Source organism: Mixophyes fleayi, chromosome 5, assembly GCF_038048845.1.
Source record: "Mixophyes fleayi isolate aMixFle1 chromosome 5, aMixFle1.hap1, whole genome shotgun sequence".
NCBI lineage: Eukaryota > Metazoa > Chordata > Amphibia > Anura > Limnodynastidae > Mixophyes > Mixophyes fleayi.
In genome coordinates, this window is record NC_134406.1 from 74,892,757 (window position 1) to 74,918,777 (window position 26,021).

At 37.9% G+C, this 26,021-nt stretch overlaps 1 protein-coding gene across 2 annotated transcripts in view; it reads left to right on the plus strand.

The window, feature by feature from the left end:
* The window catches only part of CNOT10 (CCR4-NOT transcription complex subunit 10), a 78,265-nt gene that overhangs the window by 39,782 nt on the left and 12,462 nt on the right, over positions 1 to 26,021 (plus strand). For both annotated transcript variants that reach the window (XM_075212390.1, XM_075212391.1), the window contains one exon: positions 18,270 to 18,383. In XM_075212390.1, coding sequence (XP_075068491.1) covers positions 18,270 to 18,383 — 114 coding nt within the window. The remainder of the gene's footprint in view (positions 1 to 18,269; positions 18,384 to 26,021) is intronic.

A 26,021-nucleotide genomic window follows, 5' to 3' on the forward strand; every position in this document is an offset into this window, starting at 1 on the left:
CATTATTCAATCATAGGGAGAGGTACAATTAACCGCAATGTTACTATGTTACCGCGTGATCACGTAGTTAATGATCTTTGATTATTTTTGCTCCCACTGCGTAGAGGTAAGAGTAGAAATGAGCGTTTCTTCTCCCCACAGAGTGCCAAATTGAGGAGAAAAGTGGTTGCAACGACTAAATTAAAACAGAGGAAACGGAGTTTGAAAGGGAATCCCCTTCCAGTAAAGTTGTCCTTTAAGGGGCTACTCATTAGGGGAGTTATCTACATTTTGTGTAAAGGTAAATTAAAAAAAGAAAACCATGTATGAGTATTTTAGAAGTTGAGGTCTGAGACATACAGTGAAAATAATTTGATCATGGAGTTGTTTTTCTTTTTGCTATGAACAGTTTATTGTAACCTAGGAGCACTACATAAAACTTGCTGCATTCTCTCTCTGACATGTCAGCAGGAATGGAGCTGCTGAACATAAGGATTTTCTCTTTTAATACCTGAATTGGAATTGTTTCTATTTTCCACTTTTCTGCTCCCTTGTTTGATCCTCTATTTTGTTTGTGTTAATGCTCCTTACTCTTTTTTGTTATACTTTAGAAAACTAGAAAGCTCAGTAGAAATTTGCATGTGCAATTACATGCAATTCAAATCCTTATTCTGAACATTATTAATTTTTTCCTTCAAGTTAATCGTTTTTCCTTTTACCATCTACCCTAGAATACTTTCGGTGGCAGTATTGCTCACTTTTATTCCTCCTACATGGAATTAATACTTCTACTTATTGCATACTCAAACAAATGCATTTTTTGTTGACTGGCATTTCCCGACTTGGGATTTTCCACATGGATAGTTCTGATTCAGGGGCCCAGTTTACATGTAATAAACTCACAATTTATATGGTGATGCAGAGCTACTACTTGTGCTTTAGATCCATTTGCTACCCGTTCATGAACTTTGCTATACATGAATGGTTTACATTTAAATAACGAATTATAGATGTGGTATTTTTTTATACTCCTGTGCCATTATGTGTTTTAAGGCAGTTAGCTTATTTGAATTTTTTTGAATACTATGTTACGGGCAGAACGGTGGCTAAGTGGTTAGCACTTCTGTCTCACAGCACTGGGGTCATGAGTTCAATTCCCGACCATGGCCTTATTTGTGAGGAGTTTGTATGTTCTCCCCGTGTTTTTGCGTGGGTTTCCTCCCACACTCCAAAAACATACTGGTAGGTTAATTGGCTGCTAATAAATTGACCCTAGTCTGTGTGTGTGTTAGAAAATTTAGACTGTAAGCCCCAATGGGGCAGGTACTGATGTGAGTGAGTTCTCTGTACAGCGCTGCGGAATTAGTGGCGCTATATAAATAAATGGTGATAATATATTATTCTTTACATATTGCTTTGCAGTGTTAACTTTCAAACATTTTTATTTTAATTTATTATGTATTCACAAACGCACAGTGCTCACTTTACTAGGTACATTTGCTCTTTAATGTCACTTTCTAATCTCCCAATTATGTGGCAGCATGGAGACATGGTTAAGAGGTTCAGTTGTTCAGAGCAAACACTAGAATGGGGAACAAATGTGGTCTAAGTGACTTTGACCAATGATTGTTGGGGCCAGACAGGGTGGTTGGAGTATCCAAGAAACTGCTGATCTCCAAGGTTTTTCACGCACAAGTCTCTAATGTTTACAGAGAATTTTGCTCAATGGATGTCAGAAATCATCCATTGAGCGTAAACAACTGGTTAGTGAGAGAGCAGAGTAGAATTGCCAGACTGGTTCAAGCTGACAAGTGACAGTAGCTTAAATAATGTGTTAGAAACGTGGTATATAGAAGGTCCTCTCTGAACACACATCACGCCTGTGAGTCACAGAAGCAGAAGACCACATGGAGTTCCACTACTGTCAGATAAGAATAGGAAACTGACGCTAGAGTAAGCACAGGCTCTCCAAAATCTACCGCCTTTGAGATGTGGTGGAATGGGAAATTGACAGCATGAATGTGTCGCTGACAAATCTGCAGCACCTGCGTGATGCTATGTCATTATGTACTAGATTCTCTTAAGAAATGTTTGTTGAATTCATGGCGTCAAGAACTCTGTTCTGGGGACAAAGAAGGGGTGGAGGAAGGGAGTCCTACCATGTCCTAGTTAGGTGTACCTAATAAAGTGGCCACCGAGTGTGTGCTTTTTAAAATTGCTGTTTAAATTTAAAGAGCAATTTAGCACATGTTCTGTTACTGAGCTATACAGTCATTGCCAAAAGTTTTGAGAATGACACAAGTATTTGTTTACACAAAATTTGCTGCTTCAGTGTTTTTAGACCTTTTTGTCAGATGTTGCTATGATATACGGAAGTAAAATTACAGGCATTTCAGTGTCAATGACTTTTATTGACAATTATATTAAGTTGATGCAGAGAGTCAATATTTGCAGTGTTGACCTTTCTTTTTGAAGACCTCTACAATTCGCCCTCGCATGCTGTCAATCAGCTTCTGGGCCGCATACTGACTGATGGCCACCCATTCTTGCCTAATCAATGCTTGGTTTGTCAGAATTTGTGGGTTTTTGTTTGTCCACCCACCTCTTGAGGATTGACCACAAGTACTCAATGGGATTAAGGTCTGGAGAGTTTCCTGGCCCTGGACCCAAAATTTTGATGTTTTGATACCCGATCCACTTAGTTATCAATTTTGCCTTATGGAAAGGTGCTGCATCATGCTGGAAAAGGCATTGATTCTCAACAAACTGTTTTTGGATGGTTGGGAGAAGTTGCTCTTGGAGGATGTTTTGTACCATTCTTTATTCATGGCTGTGTTCTTAGGCAAAATTGTGAGTGAGCCCACTCCTTTGGCTGATAAGTAACCCCACACATGAATGGTCTCAGGATGCTTTACTGTTGGCATGACTCAGGTCTGATGGTAGCACTCACCTTTCCTTCTCAGGACAAGCGATTTTTCAGATGCCCCAAAAAATCTGAAAGGGGATTCATCAGAGAAAATGACTTTACCCCAGTCCTCAGCAGTCCAATCCCTGTACCTTTTGCAGAATATCAGTCTGTCCCTGATATTTTTCCTGGAAAGAAGTGGCTTCATTGCTGGCCTTCTTGACACCAGGCCATCCTCCAAAAGTCTTCGCCTCATTGTGCATGCAGATGCACTCACACCTACATGCTGCCATTCCTGAGCAAGCTTTGCACTGATGGTGCCCCAATCCCGCAGCTGAATCAACTTTATGAAACGGTCCTGGCGCTTGCTGGACGTTCTTGGGTGCCCTGAAGCTTTCTTCACAACTATTGAACCTCGAAGTTTTTGATAATCTGATAAATAGTTGATTTAGGTGTAATCTTACTAGCAACAATATCCTTGCCTGTGAAGCTCTTTTTGTGCAAAGCAATGATGACTGCACGTGTTTCCTTGCAAATAACCATGGTTAACAGAGGAAGAACAATGATTTCAAGCAGCACCCTCCTTTTTAAAGCTTCCAGTCTGTTATTCTAACTCAATCAGCATTACAGTGATCTCTAGCCTTGTCCTTGTCAACACTTTCTCCTGTGTTAACGAGAGAGTCACTGATCTGATGGCCGCTGTTTTTTTTGTTCCAGAGCTGACATGCAGTGGAATTTTTTATTTTTTTTTATTTTTTTTTTAGATAAAGTTCATTGTCATGGCAAAGAGGGACTTTGAAATTGATTGCAATTCATCTGATCAGTCTACATGACATTCTGGAGTATATGTAAATTGCATAAAAGCTGAGGCAGCAGACTTTTCGAAAAACATTTGTGTAATTTTAAAAACTTTTGACCACGACTGTATTATTAAATGTTATACTTGGCTAAATGTACCCAATATGCAATCTGTATCGTACCTTTGCTGGGATTTGACAAAAAAAAGGCACAGAGCTTACCTAAAATGTATTGCAACAAAAAAAGGCAATACACAATTGTTTACTTAAGGTAAATTAATACAGATTAAGTTTACTTAATCCGAGTTACTGATTTATTATTTTCTATATCAAACATTTGGCCATGACCAGAGAGGTCTGAAATGGAACAACTTGGGTTCATATTGAGCATGATCCTTTAGAGGTCTGTGAAGTATTTGAGTCCCAAATTGGGCAGCTGAAAAGACTGAGCTTACTTATAGTTTCCTTTGTTTCCACGTAGTCCAAAGGAAGAGTACCTTCAGAGAGCTGCAGTCGAAAGCAAAAGGTGGTACACTGTAGCTCCATACCACACATATCAAATATATTGGTAATTGAAAGGAAACAAAGGCAAAATTGATGTGTGTTTTAATGCACTAGTTGGCATCCTTTTTGTTTTATACCATAGTGACACATCTTATTTGTATATTCTCCACACATACTACTGCTTACAGGCTTTACGCTCCATTTGGTACTTTGTCTGTTTTCTATAAAAATAAGTCTACTAATTAACTTTGTAGTTGAAATAATTTAGTAACTTGGTGTGAACTTGTCAGTTGAAGGCTGTATTGTGGCCATATTACATATATAGGGATATGATAATGATGCAATGTGCTAGTCATTGTGGACTATCATAGCCGGTCGCTGCTTTGTAATATAGTAGTAGTCTTTGCAGGCTTAAATATGCTTTATTAGTTGCTATGTGGTACACAGATGTATCCTTCAGTAATATGTAAGCAACACCCTTTAAAAACCATACCTATTAATTGGCAAAGCTGTTGAGCTTTGTGTGCCAAAAATGTATCTTACCCAAATTTCCTGTCTCCTGTTAATTATCTGGCAGAATATTTTTCAGTTGAATGTAATGAGTGGAGGTGCAGCAGAGATGAGTTCCAGTGAAGTAGCCACAAACCGTTACTCCACGCACTGTGCATAGCTGTAAGTGTGAGGCCTTGTACATTTCAATGGGGAAGCCTGAATTCAGCACAGATAATCCTGTGATGGTCACATTCCCAAGGATTTCCCTGTAAATAGGGATGCCCTTGGAACGTTTTGCCTGTAAGCACTAATAAGTACAGTTTAGTAAGCATCTAAGTGTCTGGCATGCCCGAGGGGAGGAAAACGTGATCATAATATATATATATATATATATATGTGTCTCCAAGCCCTATAACTTTGTTATGCCTTAGATAACGTGCACACATATTTTTTATCTCTACTCTAGAACAGTAAAATACTTGGCGTAAGTTCCTGGGTTAAAAACCAATATAGCATGAATTTTGCAAAAGTTTTTTTATGATCCTTCCTCTGTGAAATGCACTTAGTTATTTCCCTATGCTAAACTAAGAACCTTGTTTGCCCTAAAAAAAAATTTACTAGGGTAAGCAAATCAGTTTAATTGAAAAAAAAAATCATAGCATTTCTCAGTTCAATCTACATATAGCAAAACTGAAATGTTATCTAGTCACAAATGTATGAGTTCCCTGGTAATGAAGGGGTAAAGGAAAGTAAAAAAGTCCTGGAAAGTTGGAGAGGCACAAGGTTTAGGATTAAGCAATTTGTAAATGTTGCTTGTACTCTGGCTTCTTCTGCTCCACAAATCTGTCTAACTTGGTTGGGGAAACGCTTAACTGATCTGACATTTCATTTTGGAAATGCTGTTACTTAGAATTAACGGCAATCTCCCTCAGACACGTGGCACAGCTCCCTTCATAAAGGGTTTTGTGTATAGCTGTGTGGTCCTAGAACAGCAAAGCATAGCTAAATGTTTTTTGGCTTAGCTCTGTAATTTAAAAAATGTACTGATGCATTAATTTTAGACTTAAAAGATTAGTCACAAAGATATTGTGCATTTTAGAGAAGTTGAATTATTAATTTATATTTTGCCATGTTATCTAAAAGTCCCTTTTTTTTATGGTAGTAGTTTTGCATTTGTTCAGTCATTTGATAAATAGATATTATGTGGAGACTGAGGACATTATGGAACTTGTAGTTCCACAGCCAAGAGCCAGAGGCATGCGCCTTTACATTAGATTAACTTCTGCAGTTAAGTGATTGACATTAGCTGTAGCCTATAATTCATAGATGTTAAAGTGGACAGTTTTTTGTTTTTTTTATAGGTAGGAAAAACTTAATTTTAAAATAATGCTGATCTTAAAAACGCATCCCGTAATACTAGACTGATGCCTATGGAAATGTGCATGAAATTACTATACTGTGTATCAGTACTAGCATGTAGGTTCACGTTTATATTGTATGCAGGTAATGTAGCGGTCTGTCTGTTTCTCCTTCACAGCTCCTTACAGAACTGGAAAGAACTCTCTTCATTACTATAACTTTTTTTGTTTTGTTTTCATGTGCGCTCAAATTGGATGTGACATTTGTAAAAGGACACAGCAGTACTTGCACAAATGGGCTTCCCACCCTGTTTGGAGCATAATTAAAGTGTGTGCCATACAAGAATAGAGAAATAAAGAACCCCATGCCTTGCTATGAAATGACTTGCTGTGAGATATATAAAAAAGGCTTGACAGTTATCAGAAGACTGCCGCTATAATAGCCCACCTGCCTGCAAGTGAACCTTGTTCAGTGCTCTCGCGCCTCACCTGGCCAGCTTTTAGCTTTGCATGAAGCCAAATAAAAATGATCCCCTCCGTTTCCTAAATGTTACTTCAACAACTTCCTGTTTGAACCAAACTCTTCATCCTTTATGTGCAACTTGTAAGAATGAGTGCTACTAAAGACCCATTTGTAGTCGCTTAATGAGGTAGGTAGAAGAGCACAGGGTTGGTGAAAGACTTCTTGGTGATAGTGCGAGGGAGATAGTGGACAAAAAAATGTAATCACTGTCTTAGGTGTTCTAGAATTTCCCATAAATGCTTGATTGGTTTCAGACCTTGTTACTTAGAAGGCCATGTCTGAGGATTAATTGCATTTCGAGTTTATTCACAGATATCACAATTCTAGAGTGTGCGCTTCCGCCTACTGTTGCCGTTTACTGATGGTTTTCTCCTTGAAGTTCCATGCTGACATAACCTTAGACACTTGCTTGTAAAACAGAGTAGATCTCCATCCCTTTCTCAGTTATGCATTCTTAACCATATCCTTACCACACACTCAGAACAGGATAGTCTACTAATTTATTCTTTTATGTCTGTTTTACTTCCCCATTCGCTCAGCTTTAAATTTTGTTGGTACAGTGGGTTAGCATTTGCTGCCTCGCGCGTGTTTATGTATTGAATGTGAAAAAACTACACTTTTTTTTTTCTTATGTATCAGGACGTAATTAACAATCGCTTACAGATCTCATACCACAAATAACACCAAATTATTTATTCAGCAAAATTTAGCCAACATGAAGAATCCATGTATGAAAAAGTAAGTAATCCTCGTGCTTCCATACCTTGTAAAGCCACTTTTAGAAGCCGTAACTTAAAACAATCATTTTGTTTCGAGTTTCTCTTACATTGTATTTAAGGAATATAAGCCCACTCCTTCTTACAACACTCTTTATGTTAATGTTTGAGGGCAATCATTTTTGCACAGCTCTTTGAAGGTCCTACCACAGCATGTTAATATGGTTTGAGGTCTGGACTTTGACGTAGCTATTCCAAAAATTGGTTTGTTTCTTTTTCGTTCAGTTATAGATCATGCAACAAGATCATTCTTCTGTTGCATGATATACAATTTTGACCAAGCTTCAGTTTATTGATAGACAGCCTCACATTTTCCTCTGGTATAAAGAGGGATTCATGGTGGATTCATTGATTGCGAGAAGTCCATGTTCTAGGACTGTAAAACAACCCCAAATCCTCACCCCTCCACCATCAAGCTTCACAGTTAGAATGAATATCAGCAAGTGGTGATATGCTGTGTTTTGGTCTTAATGCACAACCACATTTTGATGAAAACCAAACAACTCCACTTTGGTCTCTCCTATCCAGAGGACATTGTCTTTCTGCTTTGTTTCGTTCAAATGCAACTGTGTAAACCGAACCTGCGATTCCCCCAAAAAAAAATTTCTATTTTTGACGGATTTCTAATGGCTACTCTTCTTTTAAAGCCATACTTGTTCAGTCTTTTTCTGATGGTAGTCATAAATTTAGCGTTTACCATGCACAGAGGCCTGTTAATCCCAGGGTGCAGGTTTTCGGTTGTGTAGTGATATGGACCAATATTTAGGTTAATGTGCCGAAATGCCCCTTTCTGGGATGATCGTCGTCTGTGTTCAATGTTCTCCATTTGAAAATAATTTCTTTGTAGAATGATTAACATTGCAAAGTTAGGAAATGACTAGTGGTGGAAGTGGAAGGTGTACCTGGTGGTATGCCATACCGCCACTTCTGCTGCCTTCATTGATTAGTTTTACAAATTCCGTTCACTTACAGTCCCATTATATTTTTCATATTACCACTTTTAAATTTCCACTTTGACCACTTGAAATTACCTTATAACCCTTCACAGACTGATGAGTAGCAACAAATGCTTCTCTGAAATCATTGCTGTAGTCTTTTCTACGTGGTATGTTTTTGTTGATAAGTGTTCTTGATTGGCAGCACCAGGCTCAAATCACTTTTTTAATGTGGCTGTGGTAAGTGTATATTTTTTTCACTTGTTTATTTTGACTTATCAGTTGAATAAAACAAAATAAAATTTTGATGTGCTATTTGTCACATGACCATAGAGTTAGGAAATCATGGCATTTTGAAAGACCATGTATGTTCTTTTTCACATCGGGGTGTTTGTGTGTGTTGTGTGGCTTTGTTTTTTTTTGTTTTTTTTAGTTTTTCACAGTTCAGTCTCGCAGCCTGAAATTTTCAAGTTGTTGGACCAGAAATTGAATTTGAATCCTACATATTCTGATTTTCCTACCCACCCCCACTCCGCTTTCCTAAAAAAAGAAATAGTAAACCAATAGTTAACAAACTGCTGCCAGTTATTGCAGCCACCAGCCTCTTAAGGGGGAAATTCAATTGTCCGCGATGTTTATTAGAATGTGGTATTTTACCGTTATTACAGTAAAAAGTAATGCAGATTTTTTTGCTCACACCTCTATGGGGTGCGAGCAGAAATTTGTGTGCGTTCTGTAAAAAAAAATAAAACCCACCCGATGTGTCTCGCAGCCGTTCCAGAGGCACCTCGCACGGATATTTTAACAATTGAATTCCCTCCTAAGTGTCTTAACTTTGAACACCAAAATGAAGCAATATTTATTTCTTGCTATATTGCTCGAGCTGGGTCAGGTTAGTAGGAGAGCTGTGATGGAAAATTTACCATAGATTCAGTGGGATTAAGGTGAGGACACTGGCTACACAAACCCATCTGTCTTCAAAGTTATCTACTGCAGTGTTGCTCTTGCAATGTGCTTTAGATAATTGTTCTGTTGGAAAACAGATTACCTCCCCAGTTTAAATTTTTAGGCAGATGGTAGCAAGTTGTTCAATCCTGGCAAGATTACCAGACCCTGCCTCTATAAAGCATCTCTATAACATGATGCCACCACTGCGATTACAAAAAAAAACAAAAAACCTTTAGCTGCGCTTTCTTCCACCTTTCTGCAGAATCTTCCAACCAGCATTTTGCAAACTTTGTGGTGAAGGATGTTTTTGTTTTTTTTTGGGGTTTTTTTCAGCCAAGGCTGCTTGCTGCTGCTTTGCAACTGTTTTAGAGATAGCTATGGAGATTGTTGACCCATAGATATTATCTTTCATTGCAGCTATGGACTTCTATAGCTCATTCAAAGTCTTCTCTGTAGTTTCTCTGGTAAGTGCTCTTGGCTATAGAGAGTGGTTTTGGTGGTAATCATCTTTACAGTGAAGAGAACACAGACAGGCTTAACGCCTACACCAAAATTTCGATTGCAGGAAAAAACAAATCCAATACAAACAGACTTACCTGAAAACCGAAGATCCAGCTTTCCAATGGCAGCGCATGCAGACCAATGAGGCAGCTGTCCGGCACTTAACTTTCACGTCATTTTCGCTCCGTACGTTAATGTCAATTTAAAGCGGCAATGTCTGGACCCCACAGGCTAAACACTTGGACAATTTCTGATTTGACTGTTACTGGTGTGATAGACTTGCCAACACACCTTTTTTAGTATATCTTTGAAAGGAGTCGTAATAAATTTGCAGATCTCTGCTTTGAGAGGTGTGTACAGATTTTATTTATTTTTTTATATTTTTTTAAAAAAAAAAAAAATTCCCCTGAAAAATATTTTTCTGGTGTTGAAACTCTGCTGCCTTGTACAAATGTAGGCACTATTTTGTACTGTTATTATGGGCTTAGTGGGCTGTTTTTTCTTTACTAGTTTATATACAAAATAAACACACTAACTTTTATCAGTGTTAGGAAATGTTTACTAGATTACACAAGGAAAATAGTCAAAGTAAAATTGGATCATCATGTTAAATTAATCGCAGTCCTCCAATTAGTCCTGCATCCAGTAAATGAAGGGCTGCCTGTTGGGTGAGTCCAGTGCAGAAATCACTGGCTTAACTTAATATGCTCATATCCTGTTGTGTGATTGTTTGAAGGAGTAAATGTGTGTCTCGGATTTCCTTGTAGGAATGTTTTCTGTGTGATCCAGGAAGAGGACGTGGTAAATCTCAGGTCTTATCACCTTGGGCTCTGCACAAGGAGTTTGCTTCTCACATGTTTCTAAGTTGTTGTGCTTACAAAACAAATTATTTATGAGGTGCCAACATACGTCACAGCAAAGCATTGTGGGAGCAAAGCACTGGCACACAGACTGTATGAATGTACAATTTGGAGTTGTCAAGCAGGCGAGCATTCATATAAGTATGGTATTTACAATGTAAGGTAGCAGTAATCACCTATTTAGCTTCTTAATGGTGGCTAATCTTCCAAACCATTTAGAAGTATTTTCAACTGCTCATGTAAGTTTGAATTGTTTAATTTAGTTTGGGAAGGAAGGAGACTGTTCAGTACTGTTGCACCTCCGTTATTTTACGAAAGCTATGAATGATGCTTGCTGTCTGGCAATAGGACAACACTGCAATCACACTACTCTTTATTAGATATTTATTCCACCCTGCTCACTGTTAAGGAATACTTTGTGGATCTCTGATCCTACTATTTTATTTTTAGGCCTTTTTTGCACAATGCTGCTTAAAGTACAACCACAAAATGTATATGAATTGTTGGTTTGGCATTCAATTAAAAAAAATAAAATAAAAAAATCCGCATTTAAGTAATGCACAATTGGTATAAAACATAGAAATGTACACGCAATACACTTGGATCTTACTCCTTATTAGTAATATAATACAATATATGTATAAACACCTGTAACTAATATCTGGATAATTGGAAAACTCTGATGGCATGTTACATCAGTGTGTGTTATGAAAACGTATGTATTTTAGAGAGTAATGCACCCCCTACTGTAAATAATTATGCATAGATGGAAGGCACTTTGGATTTGTGACCTGTGTATAAACAGTAGGCTTGACATGTCACTTTTTTAGGGTCACATGACACCTCTGTGGCTTCTAATATCCCTATAATTTGCAGTAGGGAGTGCATTATCTCATGTATAAAATGTGTAATTTACTCAAGATGTATTGCCAGTTATAGGCTTTAGGAACAACGTGATACACTATTAGTCAGCTAAAACATTAGTACTTGTACATCTCCAGCAGGTCATGTTTTGAGGATTTCCTTTTAAACATGTACAGGTCTGTACATCTAGTTCAATGCCAGTAATTCTAGCATTTGTTATTATAAAGAGAAATCCTCAAACCATAACTGGCTGGGAGCCTTGAATTAATTTTTAACAGTGCAAGATATGAGAGAGCATTGTGATTTGCCAAAAATTGTCACATGGTGAAGGTGACCTACATGTCATTTATAATTCTAACTAGGTTTTCAGGACACAGTCATATTTAATTGGATTTTTATTTTAACACAGCTATGCAGCGCTCATGCATTGCTGATCTGTTTTGGTTAAACTAAAAAAAAAAAAAAATTAAGACACTAAACTCTACTTGGAAGTTGGCTGTATTGTCCCCTTCAGTACATTAAGCATTTGATCTCAGTTGGCTTTTTGTAACATTTATATTAGTAACCAGGCCATATGCATGTGTTTAAAAACATATAAACAGCACTAAAGGATGTGCTTCATGTTTGCATACATATCTGAGCTGGCTGCTACTTGAGTTCACCCACCAACTTGAAATTGAATGTTGTATAGCTTCCATCTTAATGTATAATACAGGACTGGGTAATACAGACAGAGGTAAGAAGGTCCTGCTCACAAACTTACAATCTATGGGAGTTGGATACATGAAGTCTACATATTGCATTTATGTCCAGCCAGAGTGCAAAGGTAAAAGTGATTTTGTATGCTATATGATCCAGTCACACAGCAAAGTTGGTCATGGGGTCAGAGAGTTGTTGTAATGTGTAAAGGGTGTTAATAGGGTAACCTAGTGAGGTTAAGAGGGTGGTTGAAGAATATTATAAGCTTGCCTGAAGAGGTGGGTTTTCAGAGAATGTTTGAAGGCTTGTAGACCAGAGGAAAGTCTTATTGTGTGAGGGAGGGAATTCCATAGATTGGGTGCAGCTTGAATAAAGTCTTGTAACAGGGAATAGGAGCATGTAATGAGTGCATGAAAGATGCAGATCTTGTGCAGACTCGAGTTCTGTGATATGTCAAGTTGGGGGACATTTTGAGACAAGTGAGGAGATGTATGTTGGTGCAGTTTTGTTGATGACCTAATAGGTTAATAGAAGTATTTAATACTGGATTCTGTAAAAAACTGGTAACCAATGTAGAGACAGACAGAAATGTTCAGCAGAGGAAAAACGGTTTGCAAGGAAAATCAATCTAGCCGTTGGGTGCAAAATAAATTATATAGGTGATAGTCTGATTCGGGGAAAACCAGTAACGAGGGAATTGCAATAGACAATGTGAGAGATGAGTGCATGAATTGTCTTGTGTGAAATATGTGCATAGTCTGGAAATGTTTTTTTTGAATGTATGCAACATGATTTAAATATAGAACAAAGGATAGTTCCGAGTCAAGGATCACACCTAGGCAGCGAGCTTGCGAGGTGAGACTTATGGTCATGTTATCAACACAAATAGAAATGTCAGGCAGGAAGCTTCTGTTTGGTAGCGTTATTGGCTCAGGTTTTTAAAGATTGATTTCAAGTTGGCGAGAGGACCTCCAAGATGAAATGTCAAAAAAACAGTAACGCGGGACAATGCAGATGGCAAGAGATCAGGATAGGATAGTTTTGGTGTATCCTTATAGATGATACTGAAATCCAAAGGAGCTTATTTATGGGGGAGGGGGTTTTGTGGGGGGGGGGGGGTTTAAGAGTAGTATAGACTGAGAACACCAGAGGACCTAGTACCGAGCCTTTCAGTACGCCAACTGATAAAGGAAGCTGAGCAGAGGTGGATCCGGAGGAATTAACACTGAAAGAACGATTAGAAAGTTAGGATGAGAACTAGGATAGGACAGTGTCTTGAGGACCTAAGGATTGTAGATTTGTATGAGAAGAGTGGTTAACAATGTCCAATGTTGGAGAGATCCAGGAGAATAAGAAGAGCGTAATGGCCTTTAGTTTTAGCAGTAATTAAATCAGCCTTAGGCTAGGTACACACTGAAGAATTTTTCGACCGACGTGTTATCTACAATGACTTTCCCTTCGACCGCTTGGACGATTAATGCGTACACACTAGTCACGTTTTATACAAATAATGAAAGACCGACCTTCTGGGAAGTGACTTTATTGTTGTAAGCCATATTGTTGTAAGCAAAGATTAGAAACTTGTACACACTTAAATGACTATGTAACGATATCCCCAAGAAATTTAAATAAGGAGCAGAGTATGACACCACACCACATGGGACTGGTACAGGCATCAGAAATTAACATGCACATGCCCTCAAAGGAGTCACAGCTCAAGGAACTATCGGCACTTGTTCATGGACCGATTGCAAATTTATACACACTACATGATCGTTGGGTGGATTGGTCAGAAAATATTAAACCGTACGACCAACCAAGAGAGCCGACAATTGGCACGACTTTTGACCATCATGTCACTATACACACCAACACGACTTGTGACCAAACGGTTGTATGTCCGCTGATTTGCTTGATTATTGGACAAAAACGCTTTAGAGTGTGTACCTAGCCTTAGTCAAAGCAGTTTCTATGGAGTGTTGAGCACGAAAGCCAGACTAAAGAGGAACCAACAGGTTGTTTGCGTAAAAGAAGCGTATGAGACGAGTGTAAGCAAGTCTCTGGAAGCTTGGAGGGGCATGGGAGCGGAGAGATGGGACAGTAATTTTGAGCGAGAGCCTGGGTCAGAATTTAATTTTTTCAGAATAGAAGTTATCACAACGTGCTTGAATTATGACTGGAAGTTACCAGTAGAGAGAGATATTACAGATTTTAGTTAGAGGTGGAATGCGCTCAGAAGACGTGAATCTTCTGATTTGTGAGGGAATGGGATCAAGATGACAGGAAGTAGCATAGGAAGATAAGAAGAGTAGATACTTTATCTTTATTTGTGGGATCAAATAGAGGGTGTCGGAGGGTGCCGGGAAGGAATTGAGCTGATTACTTGTCGAACATACCACCAATCAAGTCTGATCTTATCAATCTTGTCCTTGAAGTAGTAAGCAAGATCCTGGGCACTGCTAGTAAGCGGAGGTTTTAGAAGTGATTTGAAATGTGTTAAAAAAAAAGTTGTCTGGGGTTTGAAGCTTGAGCAGAGATGAGCGATTAGAAGTATGTTTTGCAGTGTCCAGAGCATTTCAATAGGGGTGGTAGATAGTAGTTTATGTGAAGAAATAATTAAAGGTTCGAGATTTACGCTAGTGATGTCCTGCTTTACAGGAAACTTTTTGAAGATTTTGTGTTACTTTTAGGGTGCCGCGACTGACAAGTCGATGTGGAGTATGAATATTCGCTGGAGCCACTTGATTAAGTGCTGTTGCTAGAGTTTGGTGAAAATGAGTTAATGCCATCTCAGGATAGGAGAATGTAGAGATTGGGGAGAGAAGGTGTTCGAGAGAAAATCAAGGTTACTGCATGTAGCTAATAGGGTGATGATCCGTGAGGGGGGAATAGTGTTAAGGAAATCAGAAACTGAGCATAGTGTAGTGAAAACAAGATCAAGGCTATGGTCATGTTTATGAGTAGAGGATTCAACCCAATGGGAGAGGCCTAGGAAGGAGGTTAGAGAGAGTAGTAAGAGTAGTATGGAAGCAGAATTTGGAACGTGGATTAGAAATGTGAAATCACCTAGGATCACTGAGGGGATGTCAGAAGATAAGAAGTGAGGGAACCATGGTAAGATAACTTCAAGAAGTTGTTGGCGTGGTCCAGGGATGGCGATAGATCACAGCAACACACATGTGGAATGGATTAAAAATCTGGATAGCATGTACTAAAAGATGTGAATGTAAGTGATGGGACATTTGGTAGAACTGTGGGGAGAGAAGTAGTCCAACCCAATCTCCTTGTCTGCCTCCAGGTCTGGTGGTGTGGGTGAAATGGAAGCCACCATGTGAAAGGGCTGCAGGTGAGGCAGTGTCTGATTGTGTAAGCCATGTTTCAGTTACTGCCAGAAGGTTTAGGTTGTTTCAGAGAGAGGTCATGTATGGGGGTAAGTTTGTTAAACCGTTCATTCATTCTAAAGGGCATATTTAAAGGGCTTTGGAAGAGACGGGAGATAGATGTGTTTGAGGTTTGCTGGATTTTGGTAGTGTTGTGATATATGTGTATTGAAGGAGTGTGGGGGACCTGGATTATGTGAAATCACCAGCTAATAGAAGCAGAGAGAGAAAGATGACAGGATGAGACTGTTTCATTTAGTGAATATAAATAGCACAAAAGTTTGTAAGTGTTGAATAGAGATAAGTGGATTATTGAAGGGGTGATGTGGACAAGGGGGCGTGTGCTGTAGGAAGTGTGAAGGATGATATTGTCCCAAAAATAATGCCTTGAAAGGAGAGTAGTAAAAGCAATTTGTTAAACCTTGGAATTTTAAGAGTAAAAGTCAGCAAATTTTGAGGGGATTTAAAGAAATACCTAGTTGTAATGTGTAGTGCAGTTAAAGAATTAGAGTTAGGCTGCAGCAGATGTAGGTTATTCCTGGATTTCATCACATGTTCAATGTTTATTCAACAATGATGTCCAACTGTGCACTTCCAAACACTTTGTGAGAAAACCCCCTTAGTGTGGGAAACCCCAACACGCCACACGCCAAACCCTTACACTAAATGCTAAGCACATTTTCACCGGCGGCCAGATGCGGCCACATTACATGACAGGGGATGCGTCCGTGTCATCAATGACGCGGCCGCATGCCGTTTCATGCGATGCGGCCGTCTGTGCCCCCCCCATCCCTCTCCCAGCCCGCGCCTGTTGGGATAAATACAAATTAACTACATCTGTGCTAATTGGTCAGCTAATCAGAGGAAAGGGGAGAAAAAAACCAAAACACTATTTGTACTATTAGGCTGGAAGAGGCCAGGCACCTATCATAAATTATGCATCAATAAACACTTAAGTGAAGCAATAGATAACAAATTCCTGTTAAATACCTTTAAAACACACAGTTGCACAGCTGAGAGGTACAAATTAGCGAAATGAGGTTCAGATTAGCATGAAATGAGAGAAGTAGTTCTTGATGTAGAACCTCTATGGTGCTGATGGACTGAAGTTTCCATAAATCGCCTGTATTGGTAGGCCCAAAATGAACAATAAACCTGATCACCACCTCCTTCTGGACACACAACATGAGATTTCTTTTGAAAGGTATACTACTAGATGATTCATTTGTAAACTCAAAGCAAAAAAAATTACAAATACATTAATTACAAATAGTGTTTAAAATAAGTGTATACACCTAATATGACATTGTGTTAAAGCCAAACTGATGTCTGTTCCTGCCACACTGCCTACTGTGTTTAACAAATCCACATTTACAACTGATCAAAATATGAGCATGATGAAAGTTTTTGTTTCCCTGGAAAAAGAATTGATTACATTCCTGTTAGCAGCTGCAAGTAGTTGCTGTGCCCGTGTTCACTTTACAGACTTCACAGCGTAAACTTAGTCATACCAAAATCCGAACAGATTGCTTATTTGATTAACATTGCCAGCTTTGCTGCAATTCTCATGTGAAAGAATCTGTAATGTAACACACCCATTTAGTTGCAGAAAATATCTCTAGTTCTTTACCATAAAGACATTTCATAACCTTTTGTGTAAAATTTTGTTCATGGTCTGCAGCATTTGATGTACAAAGCCCAAACATCACCAGTAATCTTTATTTGGGGTTACTTTAACTTTATGCATGAAGGTTTTCTTTTACGGGGCATGGACAAAGCAAATATGTGTCTGTCCATTTAGGATATGTTCATAATTTAATGGCCAATGGCACAACAAATGACAAATACGGCTCTGGGTGTATAGATCTAAAATACATATTGGACTATCTCATAACTGGCCTGCAGCACAATGTAAGATTCAGTACAGAAGTTTAGTTTCTGATTTGGTTTCACAATTGTCAGATTCTGGCCACAGTGTGTTTATCTCGCAGTATATCTGCAAAGGCTTACAATCCTGTTTCTGCTTTTTCAACTGCTAGTACACATGGCCCTTAAGACAATCCAAAATTATTTTTTATTCCAGAATCCGTTCTACATGATGCATGTTATTCTGCAGTTGAATCGATCTCAAATGATGAATATTTGTGTGTTGTTTTTTTTTATTTGCTACATTTATTTCATTCAATGTGTACTATTTTTCATGCCAGTCATGCTATGGTTTTTTTGTTTTTTTTTTAATTTTGTGCTATGTTTTAAGGGAAAGTAAAACCAGTTTTAAAATAATACATATTAAAGGCTGTGTATTATCGAGTGGTAATTGCAGATTTGCAAACTAGCTGTGCAGAAATATTCTGTGTGAATCCAACACAGACATGGCCAGTTATGTCACAGTAAATGAAATTAATGCATTGCCTTCTTTATCTTTTTTTTTTTTTTTTTAACCTGTATGGGATATATGAAAACACACAGTCCTAGACATGTGGTATGTGTTTCAGATGTCTGTAATGAAGTGGGGAATTAAAACTTTACTTTTTAACAGATCTGCAGGAGATTTTCTAGGTAACACTTACAAATGTATTTACCTTCATGGTTCACATCTCAATCTTTAAATATTGGTGTCTTGTGGTCCTTTATCAGGAGCATATTACAAAAATGCTAGATTGCAGCAGAAGCAAGAAAATTTATTTGGTGTGATTTTAATCTTTGGGGTAAGTCTCCAATTTATCAATGTTTTCTCTTATTTCGCAGGTGTTCTGTTCTCGCATGTAGTGCCTACGTTGCTCTGGCTTTGGGTGATAACCTCATGGCTTTAAACCATGCAGACAAGCTTCTTCAGCAGCCAAGGTTGTCGGGATCCCTTAAGTAAGTGTGTCCTCTGAGCAACTGGAATGTAACACACACACACACACACACACACACACTGAAGTTGTTCTTGGATGGTGTTAATTGAACATCCTCACATGGATATACATTGTGTATTGTAGAGAAATCTAAAAGACTAAGTGGCGCAGAACACATGCTTTTATTTATCAAATTCAATATTTATAGTCCTGTAGAAAAGAGGGTGTATGTGTGTGTGTGTGTATATATATACATATATATATGTGTGTGTGTATATGTATGTATATATGTATGTATATGTATATATATATTCTAATATATATAAGCCTAGTTCTGTGTGTGTGTGTGTGTGTGTGTGTGTGTGGAAAAATCTATTTTCTCAGAAAGGGCTCATCCAATTGACCTGAAATTTGGTATACTGACATTTTTTGACAAAAAACTAACTTCACTATTCTAATTTAACTTCCATCATCCCCCCTTCCCCCCGTGGGAGGGGTAGTAAAGGCTAAATTTACGAGTTGAGGGCTCAAACTCTTGACCGTGTGGGTATTTATTTACCAGAGCCTGTTTTTGGTCATGGACAATTGTATGTCGCATTTTCACAAGTACGGAGAAGCAGTGATGTGAAAGTGCAGGTTATGAATACTGCCCTTCAAGGAAGACTGATTGAGCACAGCGATAAGGTGTTTAGCAGAAACGTTGTGTATCGAGCGGTTTTAGAACAGTAAGACGATGGAGATGAAGGATGAGGTGATGGAGAAGAATGATGAGGTGATGGAGAAGAATGATGAGGTGATGGAGAAGAATGATGAGGTGGTATCATGTGGACAAAACCACGTTAAAAAAGGGCACTTACGTCAGGAAGTAACGCTCTTCCCCTGAGGAGGCCTGGCCTAGCCCCAAATGCATGACAAGAACCCTTTTAACACCTTAAGTAGCTTGATTTGACTAGAATGCATGAGTATCATGCACGGGTTAACTTTGTGTATATGTACATGCATACATACATACATACATACATACATACATACATACATGGTATATATGTAACAAAACAATACACATTTGTAGAGAATGTGAGTCATTTATTCCAAACGTCTAATTTTTATAAGCCATGGCATATTGGACGAAGTGAAGAAAGGGAAAGAAAGAGGGAATACATGGATGGGAAAGGGAAAAGTAATGCAACATTACGTTCTTCACAGTGTCCCTCATCTTTACAAGTCTAAATTAAGTTAAGTTTGGAATAGAAAGTCCTTGTTGTCCTAAATGTGGTAATATAGCTGGGACATTATGTCATATACTCTGGGAATGCCCCAATGTCCCAAAAATCCTTCACAAACTGAATTCAATTTATCAATTTTATTATCTTGCTGCAGGTATTCTTGTTTAACACTGGAAAGATATGCTAAATCTTTCCTGTGTTTAATGAAGTCACAGACTACACCGTTTTCCAAAAAGTTAGCAATTCTGAGACATGACCATTAAATGTGCAAGAAGTCTCCTCTTTGTCCTCCGCTGCGGATAATGGAAACATATTGGAGTTGTAGGAACCAAGTATCATCTTGTATAAAACTTGTATGAATTCTCTTTTATTCGTAGGGCTTCTGTAACGCATTTGATTCTTTCCTGCCAAGCATTCTCATCTTGGTGAGGCCTCAAGTCTGTTTCCCAGTCGTCCTTATGTTTTCAAAGAGAATAAAAACATGCAACATATTGTATAAACTGGAAAGGATCCTGAGGGGGTTATACTAACAAAAATGTTCATAGAGAGAAAGGTTTAAACGATTTGTCCCAGATAGACTGTAGGAAAAAAAAACCACACATTTACAAATACTAATATTTTATATGTATAAAAGTTCATAGAGAGGATGCACTGTGCACAGTCCAAATAGGTAATTGTAGATATGCAGTGTTCATTAATTAGAACAGAATAGTACCAATATTGCAAAAACATTTAATTAATCATATGAGATGGTACAAAGTCATGCCCAATGATCGATTCAGTATCGGACTTTTTTCGGGACATGATTTTGTACCATCTTATATGGTTGTTAAAGATATCTAATGTATGTTCAACATTGGTGCTGGTGTGTGTGTGTGTGTGTGTGTGTGTATGTGTGTGTATACACATGAAAGATATTACACACACACTGCAGACAGGGTCTGGTAGTTTTTAATTTTGAGAATAATTTGCTGTAGTATAGATATCTATTTTAGCTTAAGGTTTCATGTGTAGCTCTCTGATAGCTATTCGAAAATCACTGCTAGTGTATCGAATGCTTTTTTCAGCAGCTAAAGGAAGGAGTAAGTTTTTCCGATATTAAATAGTTCTAGTATTGTCCCTTGCCTGTCTTAGAAACAAATCCCACTTGGTCATTAATGAGAGAAGGGAATACTTTGTTAAATCAGGTATGAAAATAATTTGATGCCATTAAAGAAAAAAAGGGAAGTACAGCGCAGAAGATGACACAATTAGCTTGTGAGATAAACCAACACAGTAAGCAAATAATAAAATATAGAATTGTTTTAATAAAACACATGACCATGTAAACAATACAAATTCAATAACTGAGCAAAGCAATGATATTTAGTGTGGTGTTTTTACATAAAATCACTTTTGGACCTATAGAATAATTATAAACATCATATGCTCATGGCAAACCACCATAAGTTTAAAAGCCTTTATAATGACACCTATAGTGATAGTCAGACTTATAATAAATTGGTGTATAAAAGAGTAAAAAGTCAGGGTGGCAACTGATTGGAAATCCGCTATACTTGCACGTTCTTAAAACATCATATGCAAACTTTGAAGACGCAAACTAAGAGGTGAATAGCGGAGTTCAAAAGCCACCGTCTTGGCTTTATCAGATGAATGTGAGCAGACTTACAGTTCTGTATAAGCTGTCAAACAAGATTCCTTATCCAACCACAATTTACGGCGAGCCAGGGTTCCTGTATGCAGACAGCAGTTGGTGCGAAGTCCTGTAGGCACACACCAATTAACTCCTTAGATAACAGCATCATAAAGGGTCATCTAGCTGCATATTTGGAAACAGCTGACTTTAATGCAGAGTGCAAAAAGTGTGTGTGTGTCTGTGTGTATATATATATAATATATATATATATATATATATATATATATATATATATATATATATATATGTGTGTGTATATATGTATATATATACGTATATTAATATAATCTATATATCTATCCACATATGAATCAGCATGTGTAGATGTTGGGTCCGTAGTGTTAAACAACCACTTGACATAAAGGGCTGACGCATTTCGTTATCCAAACGATAATTTCATCAGAGAAAAGTGTCCAGCTCTCCGTTCTACAGACAGCAGTATGAAATCTCCTTCAAGTCTCTCCCTTATATACACCATTTGTGTGTATGGTATATATCACTTGTATCAGCTGTAGAAATTAATTTCAATTGCTTTAACATAAGCTAAAAAAAACAAAACATAGCTCACCGGTGTAAAACATTCCTCTAAACATCCATGCTGTATACTGCTCCAACTTGTTGAGCTATTAAACAGCCTGTTTGAATTTCCCTAAATGATGACTGGTGATTTTGTTCCAAAAAATAAGAAAGAGAGAAATCTTAGGATAACAACCTTTAATGCATCTTACCAGAAAAAATTATTTCATAATTTAACTTTAGGTTCATTACTATATAAATGTATTCATTAAGTCTGCAAGTTGCATTACTGTCTTGTATCTTCTAATATATTTAATAGTCAGAAATGTACTAGAAAATAAATGATTAAAATACAATAAACCTTTCATACTAAAAAAAAACCAAAAACAATTTATACTAGAAAAACAATGTAATCCTCCACCTTGGATTCAAACGCATGACCTCCATACTGTTCACAAACATTCTACATTCTGCTCCAGCTTATTGAGCTGTTGATTGGCCTATTTACATTCCCCAAACTGTTAACTTGACAACTGGTAGTTGAGTGCAGGGGAATTTGATGCATTATTAAGGATATTGGTTGATAACGAGTGTTGGAATTTTGATTATTTATCAGGCTTATGGGTAATGGTAATTGTAGCTTAATATGGGCAAATCAATATTTGCCAAGAAGCTTATAAAACTTGGCAGACAAGCTGTCCGGGTCTGGAGCCTTTCTACTCTTTTAACCTTTAATTGCTTAGCTAATCTCCTCTATTATGATCTCCTTCCCGAGACACTGTACATTGTAATGTATTCAGACTGTCTAATTCTAATTCGCTAGGAAGGATTTAATAGAAAAAGCCAAAGTGGGTGATACTGATACTTGCCATTCGTTGTCAAATTGTGATTTGATTTTGATCATCTTCATAATTTATGCAGGATTATGTAGTAGAAACCTAATCTATCTTCAGTCATAACTTTATTCCAATGGGCCTAACCCTGATTCTATGTGCCAGGAACCTTGCAGCCTTTTCATAGTATTTTTGATTAAGCCATCCTGACACTAGTTCCTTTTGGGCAGATAAAAGCATATTTAATTCTCCTCTGACTTCCATTAGCTAAGTAGAAGTGTGTTTATATAACATAGGCTGTGAGGCTTTTAATTTTTGAAGTTGGCTTGTCAGAGCTAGAATTATTTTAATACACTTCCAGATCAGGTGGCATCTGCTAACAACCCTGTCCGCATCCCTGAGGGTCATATTACTAATCTCATGTTTAGTTAAAGTATTCATCAGGCTTTTAATGACATGCTGTCTAACACTAGTGTCTTGTAGTAGAGAATCATTCAAGCACCGAGTGAGACAAGTTTAGGAGACCACCTAACTCAACTGCAATAGGGACATGAGCTGAACTAGTTATTGAGGAGGTGAGCATTGATCACTTTAGAGATGGTCACCTGAAAAGACCACATCAAAATGGTTAGCAGTGCTACCTTACAGCACTGGGGCCATAGGTACCATTCCAACAAGGGTCCTTTCTGTAGAATTTGTATGTTCTCCCCATGTTTGAGTGGAGATTTCTCACACCAAATAAATATGTATATGTAAAATATTTAACTGCTGACAGAAACTTTTTAGCCAATGGGTCTCAGCCACCATTAGTCATGCAAAAATTAGTTCTAAATATAGATGATTCCACATGTACAGCTGAAAAAGGCAAAAGGCTTGACCTTTCCACTTGGAATTTGTCCAGGTATTAATGTCCCCCATCATAAATACTTTACCCACTCTGTGCTGTGATAACTTTTGGGATAGCAGAAGGGATGAGGATTGATTATCACAGCCATAAACTTTAAGGCTATCATGATATTGTTTAATGTATCTTTCCATTTTCTCTGAAATTACCTCATCTGAGTCAAAATTAAGATTAACAAGAAAGATAGCTAACCCATTTTTTTATGCCTAGAGTTACAGGCATTAAAGGCCTGGAACTCAATCCAGAATTTTTCTTACCTCATTGGAACACAACATCAGCTGCTTAGGTGTGAAGAAATGTTTGGTGTGCTTTTGAGGACTCATGAGGCTTTTAACATTAAAAGTAATTATTTTAATAGACCTACGTTAAAAGAAGAAATATAATCAAACGGCTTAAATCAGAGGTGCATAACTCCTAGGGACAAGTGGGTTGAGAAGTTGAAGGTAAATTGACTACTTTCACTTAATTCCCTACCCTCTACTCAACAATCTTGGCTAGTAACTTTAAGGCTGGTGGAAAACCAGTTATTAACCCAAGGATATCCAGGAGATATAAAGCTTGCACCCTGAGAACGCAGCTTCTAGGCAAAGGGGAAAAAAATAAAACCAAATTTCTCCTGGACCAATCAAGTAAATGTGCCTTTGGAACCCTGAAGCCAAAATTATGTTCTAGAAAATCCTTTTGATATGGCAGCCACCCTAATTAAGCCAGGGATGATATAGGGGAATATATAGAGGCATACATCCCAAGAAAGTATCAAAATTAAGCTTGAAACTATTCTCCATTAATACTACAGATTCTATATAGCTAGTATTTCAAGAGAGACATCATTCCATGAGAATCTGGGGTTTTTTTTCCCCTAGGTATGCAGGACTCAATTTCCACATTAATGCACATAATGGCAATAGTCAAAGGAGGTGGTAGACAATGTACCTCTTCCACTCTCTCGTCTATATCTGGAGCCCAAGATTATCCCATAAATAGAACATATAATTCCTCAGTGGCAAGCAGATGAGTCTCTCAAAGGAGACAGGGCACTGGAGAGCTTGGCTGCAAGGAGACTGTTTAATATGTTGCCCAAGCTGGAAGTTCTTCAAGAAATTAGGTTGGAGGTTAAGATATTTATTTTGGACTCCTTCAGAGTTTCCTTGTCCAGGAGATCATAAATAAACCAAAGTCCAGGCCTATATGCTGGTGACGGAGAGGGAAGAGACCTGGGTGGAAATCTGGCTTGTCCCATAGTGGTAGGATAAGGGAGGGAATTGCGTGGCAGCCCGTGATAGTTATTCTTGTCAGGATGGATTAGGGAGGTAATCACTTTGCTTAAATTGGTTGTTAAATATCCTACCAAAGAGTTTCAGGTTGATATTGAGTAATAATCTAGGGTCATAGCTTGTACATAGGTTTGCATCTTTTTCTGGTTTTGAATTACTATGATTATTGGCATGTTATCATGGGTAAGTTATTGTGCTTTTTGTAAGTCTGTGACATAAAACCCGAGGCTGATTTTAGAGATTTGATGGCCTGAGTGGTTTTCGCAACTGTAATCTAAGAAGTCCCAGAAACAAGGTAGAATACAAAATTGTAAGCGTATGTCTGTTGCAATAGTGTTCACTTTCGTGTCCTATGATGGATCTCCCAAATTAAAGTACAGAATTCCTTTGCAAATTTTGTTTGGACTGAACACCAGTTAAAACATGTTTAATTTTACGCGTTAACTCTTCTAGAGCACTTTGCTTTAAGTTTATTAGCCAGAATAGGGTCTCACTCGCTCAAGGTCTGGTCAAATACCTAAACTGCTCTGAAAGTTATTCGGACCCCATATAGAAACCAGAGGTTAGGGTAAATTACATATTTTGGGTCAGACTGAAAGACTTTAAGGATTAAGATTACCACTTCCCTGTGCTTACTGTAGTCCAAGGCGTGAAGATTATACAAATTGTTTACCTACCTGCAATGGGTGAGAGCTCTGAAAGTGGATGAAGGTGGCAAGTGCCATCACAGGTTGTTGAAGGAGCTTTTAGTCCATTTATATTATTAAAGCTAATTTTCATACTCATGGAGGAAGAAAGTTTGTAAAGCAAATTAGTAGACTGTATAAACAAAGATAAGCAGAGTATGTACTTCATGGTGCCCACAAGGTTTAGTTTGGGAAAGAGAGGATGGCCATTGTGGCCCAGGACCTGACTGCACTGAACAAAGCAGGAGAAACTGTGGAATACATCAATAAACATGTTCAGTGATAAGGAAACTAAGAGAGTGAGGCAAAGGACACAAAGGGAGGAGGCTTCAGGAAAGAGGGGGTGCTCCTTGATCTGTTGAGACAGCTTAAGAGGGAAGAATATTTAAAACACAAATGCTATTCATTAATATGAATATGCTTTTGATAAGTGTCTCTCTGCTTGCAGAATTAAACATGTCCATGCTTGTCAGATTGCCTAAATAGAATATTAAATGTCAGGGCCCCAAATAAAATATTAAATTG